This window comes from Oncorhynchus kisutch, linkage group LG27 (assembly GCF_002021735.2).
Source record: "Oncorhynchus kisutch isolate 150728-3 linkage group LG27, Okis_V2, whole genome shotgun sequence".
Lineage (NCBI taxonomy): Eukaryota > Metazoa > Chordata > Actinopteri > Salmoniformes > Salmonidae > Oncorhynchus > Oncorhynchus kisutch.
The window spans coordinates 38,806,932-38,819,689 of NC_034200.2; the positions used below are offsets into that span (position 1 = coordinate 38,806,932).

Sequence of the window (12,758 nt, forward strand, 5' to 3'; positions counted from 1 at the left end):
GTTTCCTAGTCCACACTGTTAATATTATTATAATGAGTACTTCCAAGGTAACAAGGCATCTAAACATGGGTCAGGTCTTTCAAGGTCTTTCATGGGAAAGATCAAGTAATGCACTGTGATGCACAAGTCCAGGAGCATCAGTCCCCCTCTTTTGATGCTATGCATTATATACTGCATGTATCCTTGAGTCCATCTATTGAGTAAAGGAGGGAGAGATACTGTAAAGGTAGGAAAGCAGAATTCTCAGTGATTTAACTGACAAGACATTCTCTGTTGTCCACAGAAATGACACTCATCACCACCAACCCTTACGACTTCCCCATGATCAGCCAGGGTCAGATCAGTGTGGCCAGCATTGACGACAAGGTCGAGCTGGATGCCACCGATGTGAGTGATACAAAGTGTGAACCAAACTCTAGATATGGAATGGGTAGGACCACAATACACACTGAATGCATTGCTCAAATCCAACTTGATGGCAGCTGGCCATCTTGTGTTAGTTAGTCATGTGCTTCAAGGCCATTCTTCATGCCTTCACACTTCACCTTGAGGCATACACATGTAAGACACCAGAGACTGCCACTAAGTCCCCTGTGGAACTGTGTAAAACTCATATTGTGCTGTCATATACTAGTGTGTTGGCCAAACGTAATCATGTGGAACTGAGAAGCCAGTTCATTCTAACCATCCCATTTGTTCTCGACTGAATACAGAACGGTAGTGTACTGTAACTGAGCAAACTACCGTTCAGTTCCTCACTGTTGTACTTCCTGTTTAATACCAGGATGCAATTACAATCCTGGGCTTCTCTAACGATGAGAAAATGGCCATCTACAAGCTGACAGGAGCTGTAATGCACCATGGCAACTTGAAATTCAAGCAGAAGCAGCGTGAGGAGCAGGCCGAGTCAGATGGAACCGAGGGTGAGTCCCACTCGTAAGACGTAATATATGGAAAGCATTAGTCCCATTAGTTCCCCAACGTAGAAATAACAACGTAAGAAGTTCAATCCACGGAAACGGATGTGTTGTGATTTTCATTTAAAATGTATGACTAACAAAAATCATACATTTTACAGTTTAACTCTATGTACAATGAACGCTTTTAACAATTTACACTGAACATGTCACAAAAACACATTTACTGGAAGATATGTGCAGATGCTAAGTTTGGTAACAAGATATTTGGTCAAATCTCCCTCAGTTTTTCTGTGCCCACTTTTTCCAAAAACACGCTTAAATATCTGCTCTGAATTAAGATTCAACAATGTCTGCAAATAGCACAACTGGTTGATTTGAGAAGTCATAGTAAATCAATAATATAATAATCCTCTTAGCAAAAATGTTTAATTTCACATTATTTAGAAACTGTGAGAATAAAAAGGTACTATACACTACTGTACTGAACTATACACTACTGTACTGTACTATACACTACTGTACTGTACTATACACTACTGAACTATACCCTACACTACTGTACTGAACTATACACTACACTACATTACTGAACTATACACTACACTACTGTACTGAACTATAAACTACTGAACTATAAAAAACCCAAACAGCAAGCAATTCAGGTGTAGAAGCATGGTGGCTAGGAAAAACTCCCTAGAAAGGCCAAAACCTAGGAAGAAACCTAGAGAGGAACCAGGATGTGAGGTGTGGCCAGTCCTCTTCTGGCTGTGCCGGATGGAGATTATAACAGAACATGGCCAAAATGTTCAAATGTTCAAAATTGACCAGCGTGTTCAAATAATTATCACAGTAGTTGTTGAGGGTGCAGCAAGTCAGCACCTCAGCAGTAAATATCAGTTGGCTTTTCATAGCCGATCATTAACCTTTCTCTACCACTCCTGCTGTCTCTAGAGAGTTGAAAACAGCAGGTTTGGGACATGTAGCACGTCCGGTGAACAGGTCAGGGTTCCATAGCCGCAGGAAGAACAGTTGAAACTGGAGCAGCAGCACGGCCAGGTGAACTGGGGACAGCAAGGAGTATTCATGCCAGGTAGTCCTGAGGCATGGTCCTAGGGCTCAGGTCCTCCGAGAGAGAGAGAAAGAAAGAAAGAGAGAAAGAGAGAATTAGAGAGAGCATACTTAAATTCACACAGGACCCCGGATAAGACAGGAGAAGTACTCCATATAAAACAGGCTGACCCTAGCCCCCAGATACATAAACTACTGCAGCATAAATACTGGAGGCTGAGACAGGAGGGGTCAGGAGACACTGTGGCCCCATCCGATGACACCCCCGGACAGGGCCAAACAGGCAGGATATAACCCCACCCACTTTGCCAAAGCACAGCCCCCACACTCCTAGAGGGATATCTTCAACCACCAACTTACCATCCTGAGACAAGGCTGAGTATAACCCACAAAGATCGCCATGGCACAACCCAAGGGGGGGGCGCCAACCCAGACAGGAAGATCACGTCAGTGACTCAACCCACTCAAGTGACGCACCCCTCCTAGGGACGGCATGGAAGAGCACCAGTAAGCCAGTGACTCAGCCCCTGTAATAGGGTTAGAGGCAGAGAATCCCAGTGGAAAGAGGGGAACCGGCCAGGCAGAGACAGCAAGGGCGGTTCGTTGTTCCATAGCCTTTCCATTCACCTTCCCACTCCTGGGCTAGACTACACTCAATCATATGACCTACTGAAGAGATGAGTCTTCATTAAAGACTTAAAGGTTGAGACCGAGTCTGCGTCTCTCACATGGAAAGGCAGACACTTCCATAAAAATGGAGCTCTATAGGAGAAAGCCCTGCCTCCGGCTGTTTGCTTAGAAATTCTAGGGACAATTAGGAGGCCTGCGTCTTGTGACCGTAACGTACGTGTAGGTATGTACGGCAGGACCAAATCGGAAAGATAGGTAGAAGCAAGCCCATGTAATGCTTTTTAGGTTAGCAGTAAAACCTTGAAATCAGCCCTTGCCTTAACAGGAAGCCAGTGTAGGGAGGCTAGCGCTGAAGTAATATGATCAAATGTTTTTGCTCTAGTCAGGATTCTGGCAGCCGTATTTAGCACTAACTGAAGTTTATTTAGTGTTTTATCCAGGTAGCCGGAAAGTAGTGCATTGCAGTAGTGAACTACTGTACTATACTATACACTACTGTATTGAAATATTCACATTCTATACTGTATAAACTTGTGAACCCAACTGTGGTTTATGACTACTATGATTTCCCATTGTAGCCAATTCAATTTCATTCAAGAAATTCTGTTACCGATTAATAATTCATAAACAAAATTGATATGAGTAAAAACACTAACTAACTAATCTACCTTTACTAGCTAAATAATCTCCCTTTACTAGCTAACTAATCTACCTTTACTAGCTAACTAATCTACCTTTACTAGATAACTAATCTACCTTTACTAGCTAACTAAACTACCTTTACTTGTTAATTCTGTAAAGTTTCATTGTTCTCCTGCGTCATGAGGTAGCAGAATTTTAAATGATTTGAATAATGGATGTGGGTGAAAATGAAAACTGAACCGATAAAAGATGTCAGAATCAAGTGATCTGTTGTTGTTGGTTTTCTCTCCAGTGGCTGATAAAATCGGCTACCTGCTGGGCCTGAACTCAGCTGAGTTGCTGAAATGTCTGTGCTACCCCAGAGTGAAGGTCGGCAATGAGTACGTGACCAAGGGACAGACTGTGCCTCAGGTAAAGCGGTTAAATACACAGCATCAAATATTTTCTGACCACCTGAATTATTTTGGGGACAATTGTATTTTCTTTAAAAAAATAATCATGTTGTCTCATGTATTAATTTGAGGTATTATCATTGAAGGTTTATAATGCAGTCATGGCTTTGGCCAAGTCCATCTATGAGAGGATGTTCTTGTGGATGGTCATCCGTATCAACGAGATGTTGGACACCAAGAATCCAAGACAGTTCTATATCGGTGTGCTCGATATTGCCGGATTTGAGATCTTTGATGTGAGTATGAGTCCAGAACAAGACATTTAGTTGTGATTGAGAAGGGTTACAGCCTTGTATCATGAAATGATCCCATCTGAAATTCCATCAACAGTACAACAGCATGGAGCAGCTGTGCATCAACTTCACCAATGAGAAACTGCAACAGTTTTTCAACCACACCATGTTCGTCCTGGAACAAGAGGAGTACAAGAAGGAGGGAATCGTCTGGGCCTTCATTGACTTCGGCATGGACTTGGCTGCCTGCATTGAGCTTATTGAGAAGGTAAGTTGTCTGTAAGGATTATAATGGGATGCAACATCAAAGCTCATATTGCATATTGAGAGATATTATCACAATGGTACAACATTTCTGACTGTTGAGAACTCAATATGTTTCCTATTATGTCCCCCTAAATGAATATAATCCTATAAAATGATGTTTGCTAAAGGAATAAATGTTATCCTAAATGTAAATTGACACTCTTTTGTTAAACATCTCTTTTTGTAAAGCCATTGGGCATCTTCTCCATCCTTGAAGAGGAGTGCATGTTCCCCAAGGCTTCAGACACTACCTTCAAGAACAAGCTGAACGACCAACATCTTGGCAAAACCAAGGCATATGAGAAGCCCAAGCCTGCCAAAGGCAAGGCAGAGGCCCACTTCTCCCTGGTGCACTATGCCGGCACTGTGGACTACAACATCACTGGCTGGCTTGAGAAGAACAAGGACCCCTTGAACGACTCAGTTATTCAGATGTACGGGAAGTCCTCAGTCAAACTGTTGGCTGCCCTGTATCCTGCTGCCCCACCTGAGGGTAAGACCAGCATCAAGTCAAAATATTAAATTAATAAGCAACAGTTACAACTCAGACCCACATTGTCTTTAAAGCACTGGCCACCAACCTTTTCTGATTCAAGATCACTTTGTGAGTCAAAATGCAAGCTAAGATCTACTGCTGAGAATTGTTTTAACAACGACTTAGAAAACACAAGCTTATGCAACATGAATCAATTAAAAACAGATCTGTAGCGAAGAGATTTGTGCAGTAGGCTATCGACCTGGTGATACTCAAGTCGCACTGCATTCTTTCTGCCTCATGCACCAATTCATGTTGTTACTGCGGTGACCAGAGACCTGAAATATTCCTCGATATTAAATAAGACACATGCCACTAATAATAACAACACAAGTGTATCAGAACACTTTGTTTTTCTCATTGTATGCAGCTACAGTGCAGGTTGTAGTCATTCATTACAGCTGCAGTGCAGGTTGTAGTCATTCATTACAGCTGCAGTGCTGGTTGTAGTCATTCATTACAGCTTCAGTGCTGGCTGTAGTCATTCATTACAGCTGCAGTGATGGTTGTAGTCATTCATTACAGCTGCAGTGCAGGTTGTCCTCATTCATTACAGCTGCAGTGCTGGTTGTAGTCATTCATTACAGCTGCAGTGCTGGTTGTAGTCATTCATTACAGCTGCAGTGATGGTTGTCCTCATTCATTACAGCTGCAGTGCTGGTTGTAGTCATTCATTACAGCTGCAGTGATGGTTGTAGTCATTCATTACAGCTGCAGTGCTGGTTGTAGTCATTCATTACAGCTGCAGTGATGGTTGTCCTCATTCATTACAGCTGCAGTGCTGGTTGTAGTCATTCATTACAGCTGCAGTGATGGTTGTAGTCATTCATTACAGCTGTAGTGATGGTTGTCCTCATTCATTACAGCTGCAGTGCTGGTTGTAGTCATTCATTACAGCTGCAGTGATGGTTGTCCTCATTCATTACAGCTGCAGTGCTGGTTGTAATCATTCATTACAGCTGCAGTGCAGGTTGTAGTCATTCATTACAGCTGCAGTGATGGTTGTCCTCATTCATTACAGCTGCAGTGCAGGTTGTACTCATTCATTACAGCTGTAGTGCAGGTTGTACTCATTCCTTACAGCTGCAGTGCTGGTTGTAGTCATTCATTACAACTGCAGTGCAGGTTGTAGTCATTCATTACAGCTGCAGTGATGGTTGTCCTCATTCATTACAGCTGCAGTGATGGTTGTAGTCATTCATTACAGCTGCAGTGATGGTTGTCCTCATTCATTACAGCTGCAGTGCTGGTTGTAATCATTCATTACAGCTGCAGTGCAGGTTGTAGTCATTCATTACAGCTGCAGTGCAGGTTGTAGTCATTCATTACAGCTACAGTGATGGTTGTCCTCATTCATTACAGCTGCAGTGCAGGTTGTACTCATTCATTACAGCTGTAGTGCAGGTTGTACTCATTCATTACAGCTGCAGTGCTGGTTGTAGTCATTCATTACAACTGCAGTGCAGGTTGTAGTCATTCATTACAGCTGCAGTGATGGTTGTCCTCATTCATTACAGCTGCAGTGATGGTTGTAGTCATTCATTACAGCTGCAGTGATGGTTGTCCTCATTCATTACAGCTGCAGTGATGGTTGTAGTCATTCATTACAGCTGCAGTGATGGTTGTCCTCATTCATTACAGCTGCAGTGATGGTTGTAGTCATTCATTACAGCTGCAGTGATGGTTGTCCTCATTCATTACAGCTGCAGTGCTGGTTGTAGTCACTCATTACAGCTGCAGTGCTGGTTGTAGTCACTCATTACAGCTGCAGTGCTGGTTGTAGTCATTCATTACAGCAGCAGTGATGGTTGTATTCATTCATTACAGCTGCAGTGATGGTTGTAGTCATTCATTACAGCTGCAGTGCTGGGTGTAGTCATTCATTACAGCTGCAGTGATGGTTGTAGTCATTCATTACAGCTGCAGTGCTGGTTGTAGTCATTCATTACAGCTGCAGTGCTGGTTGTAGTCATTCATTACAGCTGCAGTGATGGTTGTATTCATTCATTACAGCTGCAGTGCTGGTTGTATTCATTCATTACAGCTGCAGTGATGGTTGTATTCATTCATTACAGCTGCAGTGATGGTTGTAGCTTGAGTGGAAGTAGGGAGAACATGCATTTTATGTCTCATAAAAGTGTTGAACAAAATGTTGAATAACAACTTAAACATGAACTAACTCATTAAAACAGCACCCTCTGCTGTATTTGTCGAGTCTCTCTCTAGTCATAGTTTATATCGTTTTTACATCTCGAAGTAGTAACTTTGTTGTGGGTCCGATTCTTGTTTTCACAGTCTATGGCTCGAGGAAACTGTACAGGCACGGTGCTCTGAGCTATCTGATTGGCCAGCAGTAGGCCTATACGTGCAGTTGATTTGCTCTCTACCTTCAGACATGAAACGGTTTAAAATCCCGATCGACATGTTGGTGACCAATGCTTTAAATTCTTTGAATGAATCACAAATTATCAGGGTTATTTACTGGGTTCATTTACTCATTCAATAGGTGTTATTTTGCACAATCCCGTTGGCAGCATTTGATTCTCTTATTTCTAATGATCTTTTACTTACTTACATGTGACAGATACAACCAAGAAAGGAGGCAAGAAGAAGGGTGGTTCCATGCAGACTGTGTCGTCCCAGTTCAGGGTGAGCTTTTGAAACGTGTATATTCAGTCCTCCAAAAGGTGCATTGATTACCATAAATGATTTCTGAGAAAATGGTTTGTAACTCTCTTCCAGGAGAACTTGCAAAAGCTGATGACCAACTTGAGGAGCACTCATCCTCACTTTGTGCGCTGCCTGATCCCCAACGAGTCAAAGACTCCAGGTACAAGAAATATTAAGTTAAATATGATATCCTATCAGTACAGTATCAGTAACCTTAACAAGCCCAATCCTTTAATCTGTTAATAAGTATTAAAGAGACATGGTTTGTGTTTCCAGGTCTGATGGAGAACTTCCTGGTTATCCACCAGCTCAGGTGTAATGGTGTTCTGGAGGGTATCAGGATCTGCAGAAAGGGCTTCCCAAGCAGAATCATCTATGCTGACTTCAAGCAGAGGTACACTCACACAACACACATACACACACACTTAAACACAACACAGCACACACACACACCTGCTCCAAGGGTTTTCCCAGCATCAGAATAGGCTTACTTTTTATGTAATATAACCAACCTATTACAACTTGACATGTGTTAAAAATGTCTCCTCATTCAGGTACAAAGTACTGAATGCCAGTGTCATCCCCGAGGGCCAGTTCATGGACAACAAGAAGGCTTCTGAGAAGCTGCTTGGATCCATTGATATAAATCATGACGATTACAAGTTTGGACACACCAAGGTCAGTCAAATACCACCCCCCCCCCTGCTCCCGCAAATGCTGACATCCAAACACAACTTCAATGATAATTTAAACATGAACCATTCAAACATCTCTCCAGTTGATTTATCCATCCTTTCATTCTTTCTTCTTCATTTAAAGGGTCAATCAGCAGTTGCAACCATTTTTTTGGGAATGATACATTAATGATATTGAATGACATTAATGATATGTAGCCATTGATTCTTGAAGAATATAACGTATAAATGCCTCATGAGCTTAGTTCAACTGTGGAATCCGAAGGATAAGCTTGTTTTACTCTAATGGTGTGTAAACGAAGTAAATGTAAACTAACACTATATAGCCTCAAAAAATTGTTAAACCTATCATTTAATAGCATGGATGGTCAGTTCTTGCATCCTGTCTATGAATTTGAGAGTTGTTCCATCCCTCTTTTTTACTGAAATAGGGGCAGGGAGTACATTTTGTTATTTCTTCAACTGCTGATTGACATTTAAACTTGTGAAAAAGGTGGAAAAAGTTTTCAAATTCGTACAAATATTTATTATTATTTTTAAATATATTTTTTATTTCACCTTTATTTAACCAGGTAAGCTAGTTGAGAACAAGTTCTCATTTACAACTGCGAACTGGCCTAGATAAAGCAAAGCAGTGTGACAGAAACAACAACACATAGCTTCACATAATAAACAACCGTAAAATCAATAACACAATAGAAACAGAAAGTCTATATGCAGTGTGTACAAATGGCGTGAGGAGGTAAGGCAATAAATAGGCCATAGTAGCGAAGTTATTACAATTTAGCAGATTAACACTGGAGTGATAGATGAGCAGATGGTGATTTGCAAGTAGAAATATTGGTCTGCAAAAGAGCAGAAAAGTCAATAAAAACAATATGGGGATGAGGTAGTTAGATTGGGCGGCCTATTTACAGATGGGCTATGTACAGCTGCAGCTATCGGTTAGCTGCTAAGATAGCAGATGTTTAAAGTTAGTGAGGGAAATATGTCTCCAGCTTCAGTGATTTTTGCAATTCGTTACAGTCATTGGCAGCAGAGAACTGCTGTGTACATTATTCATCGACAACTCCAGAATAACTTCCAACTGACAAACAAGCTATCCCATGGTGTGTTAGTTAGCACTGCAATGTTAATGTTGTTCAAATGAATCTAGTGATGTTGTTCCCCTGTTCTGATCCAACCCTTTCTATCTGTCACCATCTGCCTCTGGTTCCAATGGCCATGTTGACCTGTGTCTCAGGTGTTCTTCAAAGCCGGTCTGCTGGGTGTCTTGGAGGAGATGAGAGATGAGAAGCTGGCTGTTCTGGTCGGCATGGTCCAGGCTCTCAGCCGTGGATTCCTCATGAGAAAAGAGTTCACCAAGATGATGGAGAGGAGGTGAGGAAGCGTAGACATCTTGGAAAAGCTTTCTGTGAACCACCTGAATGTAATGCATTATGATCACATACTGTATATGCTGTGAGTTGATCAGAATGAGAAAGTAGGTCTTATAATGCTCTATTAGTGCTGCAGTTTGGGATTTGGCAAAGCTGTTCAGTTGTCATTTATATTGGTGATATTTACCCATTCATTATTAAATAACATAAAATGCCTCCTGATTTAAGCATGACCTGTCAGTCCTTGCATCTAGAACTCTGTCTATGAATGTAAGAGTTGTTCCATTTCCTTAGCTCCGTTCCTCAGCTGTATACTCAAAGTGTTGGGGGGGGGGGTGTTGTTCTTCAAATCCCAGAATGTAGCTTTAAGCATGTCACTCACCATGTCACTCTATCCTCTCTGTCGACCAGAGATGCCATCTTCACCGTCCAGTACAACATCCGTTCATTCATGAATGTGAAAACCTGGCCATGGATGAAGGTGTACTTCAAGATCAAGCCCCTGCTGAAGAGCGCTGAGACGGAGAAGGAGCTGGCCAACATGAAGGAGAACTTTGACAAGATGAAAACAGACCTGGCCAAGGCTCTGGCCAAGAAGAAGGAGTTGGAGGAGAAGATGGTGTCCATTCTGCAAGAGAAGAACGACCTGGCACTCCAAGTTGCATCTGTGAGTGAGAAATGATCCTCATAAGGTCATATTTTCATACACATGAATACACCTTTTTTTTATTGCACATGTTAAACATATATTTTATGAATATTGATTTGCTCTGAACTCTATGACTAAATCATTTCCATATTTTGATAAACAAAGTGAGGAGGCTGATTTTTCTCCTGTTCTGAAATCAGGAATCAGAGAATCTGAACGATGCTGAGGAAAGGTGTGAGGGGCTCATCAAGAGCAAGATCCAGCTGGAGGCCAAAATCAAAGAGACGACTGAGAGGCTGGAGGATGAGGAGGAGATGAATGCTGAGTTGACTGCCAAGAAGAGGAAGCTGGAGGATGAGTGCTCTGAGCTGAAGAAGGACATTGATGACCTGGAGCTCACCCTGGCCAAAGTGGAGAAGGAGAAGCACGCCACTGAAAACAAGGTCTTGTGTCTTACCAAAGACAGTTTAACCAAACAATAACTCATACCATAATCAACACAAAACATAGCTCAACAGAAAATGGAAATCCAGATGTATTGTGGGTGGCGGAAACATGAAGACACAAAATAGTAGAATAGTGGTACTCTCCACATTTATTGTATGTTCAGCTGCCCCTCATTCTGAACTTCCATTCAGTACACTGGCATGGAGTACACTGCCACCTAGTGTTGAATCTATAGAACAGTACCTGTTGACACATTTCTAATCTGAATTAAATGAATGCAATACATATTATACTAAATCTCCCCTTTATGTGAAGTAACAAAAGGCTAATTATGTGGTGGCCGTTTTCAGGTTAAAAACCTGACAGAGGAGATGGCGTCTATGGATGAGAGTGTTGCCAAGCTGACAAAGGAGAAGAAAGCCCTCCAAGAGGCCCACCAGCAGACACTGGACGACCTGCAGGCAGAGGAGGACAAAGTCAACACTCTGACCAAGGCCAAGACCAAGCTGGAACAGCAAGTGGACGACGTGAGTGGAGTTTGACATTTTGGCCACGATAGTATTTAAGATGTTATTATCTTCAGTTGTTTAGATTTGAACAAGACATGTGTGTTTTTATCTTGTAGCTTGAGGGTTCTCTGGAGCAAGAGAAGAAGGTCCGTATGGACCTTGAGAGAGCCAAGAGAAAGCTGGAGGGAGATCTGAAACTGGCCCAGGAGTCCATAATGGACCTGGAGAATGACAAGCAGCAGTCTGATGAGAAAATCAAGAAGTAAGCAAACAATACCTGCCGGATTGACAATAATTGTTGATCTTGTCTAATTCTTGTAATTATGAATTAGCATTTACATGCGATATGTATGATACTCTCTATTGAACCGAAACCAACTTTGCAATCGACGTGTTTGTGTTTCTTAGGAAGGAGTTTGAGACATCCCAGCTCCTCAGTAAAATAGAGGATGAACAGTCTCTGGGAGCTCAGCTACAGAAGAAGATCAAGGAACTGCAGGTACAGTACAGGACCGAAGCTCCAGTACAGGAAAGAACACACCTGAAACATCTCCTAAAAATATATTCTGGTAGCACACATTTTTTGGAAGATGTGGTTTCTTACCGTAGTGGTTTTGGTTCCCACATGCGACGCTATCGACTGAATGTATTAGTGTAACTGGTTTTGTATGAACACATTTAAAAAATATATATACTATTATTGTTTAATGTATTGTAGTATCCATCAACTGTGCTCCTGCCCCCTGTTCTAGGCCCGTATTGAGGAGCTGGAGGAGGAAATTGAGGCTGAGCGTGCTGCCAGGGCTAAGGTTGAGAAGCAGAGAGCCGATCTCTCCAGGGAACTTGAGGAGATCAGCGAGAGGCTGGAGGAGGCTGGAGGCGCCACTGCTGCTCAGATTGAGATGAACAAGAAGCGTGAGGCAGAGTTCCAGAAGCTGCGTCGTGATCTTGAAGAGTCCACCCTGCAGCATGAGTCCACAGCCGCCGCTCTGCGCAAGAAACAGGCCGACAGTGTGGCTGAGCTCGGGGAGCAGATCGACAACCTGCAGCGCGTCAAGCAGAAGTTGGAGAAGGAGAAGAGTGAGTACAAGATGGAGATTGATGACCTCTCCAGCAACATGGAGGCTGTCGCCAAGGCTAAGGTGAGTAGTGATGTTTTGATCAAGCAGTGTTGAGGAGGGTCAACTACATTACCATTCAAGTGAACTGAAGTTGACAGGAGTCTCATATATAAAGTAATGATGGAACATGTTTCACTAACAGGGCAATCTGGAGAAGATGTGCCGTACTCTTGAGGACCAGCTGAGCGAGATCAAGACTAAGAATGATGAGAATGTTCGCCAGATCAACGACATCAGTGGACAGAGGGCCAGACTCCTGACAGAAAATGGTACCATCATCAACAATGAACAACAAACCAATTCATTATTCAGTAAAACACAATAACAACTATTGGGTGCTGTGTCCACGTATTCCAGTCCACAGAGTTTCTACTGTTCTGACTTAAACTGTAATGGTCGCACTTTAGAGCCATTTGTTACATTATCAGAAAAAATATTTTATTCAGATTACTAATACTTTTGAAAAACTAGATGATTACTTATTTGATTACTTTTAAATTCA

The 12,758-nt window shown here is 42.2% G+C and overlaps 1 protein-coding gene across 2 annotated transcripts in view; it reads left to right on the forward strand.

The window, feature by feature from the left end:
- LOC109871900 (myosin heavy chain, fast skeletal muscle-like) overlaps window positions 1-12,758 on the forward strand; it is a 67,651-nt gene that overhangs the window by 2,882 nt on the left and 52,011 nt on the right. The window contains exons 9-26 of one of the 2 annotated variants that reach the window (XM_031806368.1): window positions 284-387; window positions 785-923; window positions 3,553-3,671; window positions 3,799-3,948; window positions 4,043-4,213; window positions 4,441-4,744; window positions 7,371-7,435; window positions 7,529-7,616; window positions 7,733-7,850; window positions 8,011-8,134; window positions 9,395-9,531; window positions 9,942-10,197; window positions 10,380-10,622; window positions 10,977-11,153; window positions 11,252-11,397; window positions 11,544-11,634; window positions 11,888-12,277; window positions 12,399-12,525. The exons of the other annotated variant lie outside the window; for it this stretch is intronic. Coding sequence (XP_031662228.1) covers window positions 284-387; window positions 785-923; window positions 3,553-3,671; window positions 3,799-3,948; window positions 4,043-4,213; window positions 4,441-4,744; window positions 7,371-7,435; window positions 7,529-7,616; window positions 7,733-7,850; window positions 8,011-8,134; window positions 9,395-9,531; window positions 9,942-10,197; window positions 10,380-10,622; window positions 10,977-11,153; window positions 11,252-11,397; window positions 11,544-11,634; window positions 11,888-12,277; window positions 12,399-12,525 — 2,949 coding nt within the window. The remainder of the gene's footprint in view (window positions 1-283; window positions 388-784; window positions 924-3,552; window positions 3,672-3,798; window positions 3,949-4,042; window positions 4,214-4,440; window positions 4,745-7,370; window positions 7,436-7,528; window positions 7,617-7,732; window positions 7,851-8,010; window positions 8,135-9,394; window positions 9,532-9,941; window positions 10,198-10,379; window positions 10,623-10,976; window positions 11,154-11,251; window positions 11,398-11,543; window positions 11,635-11,887; window positions 12,278-12,398; window positions 12,526-12,758) is intronic. 2 annotated transcript variants of the gene reach the window in all.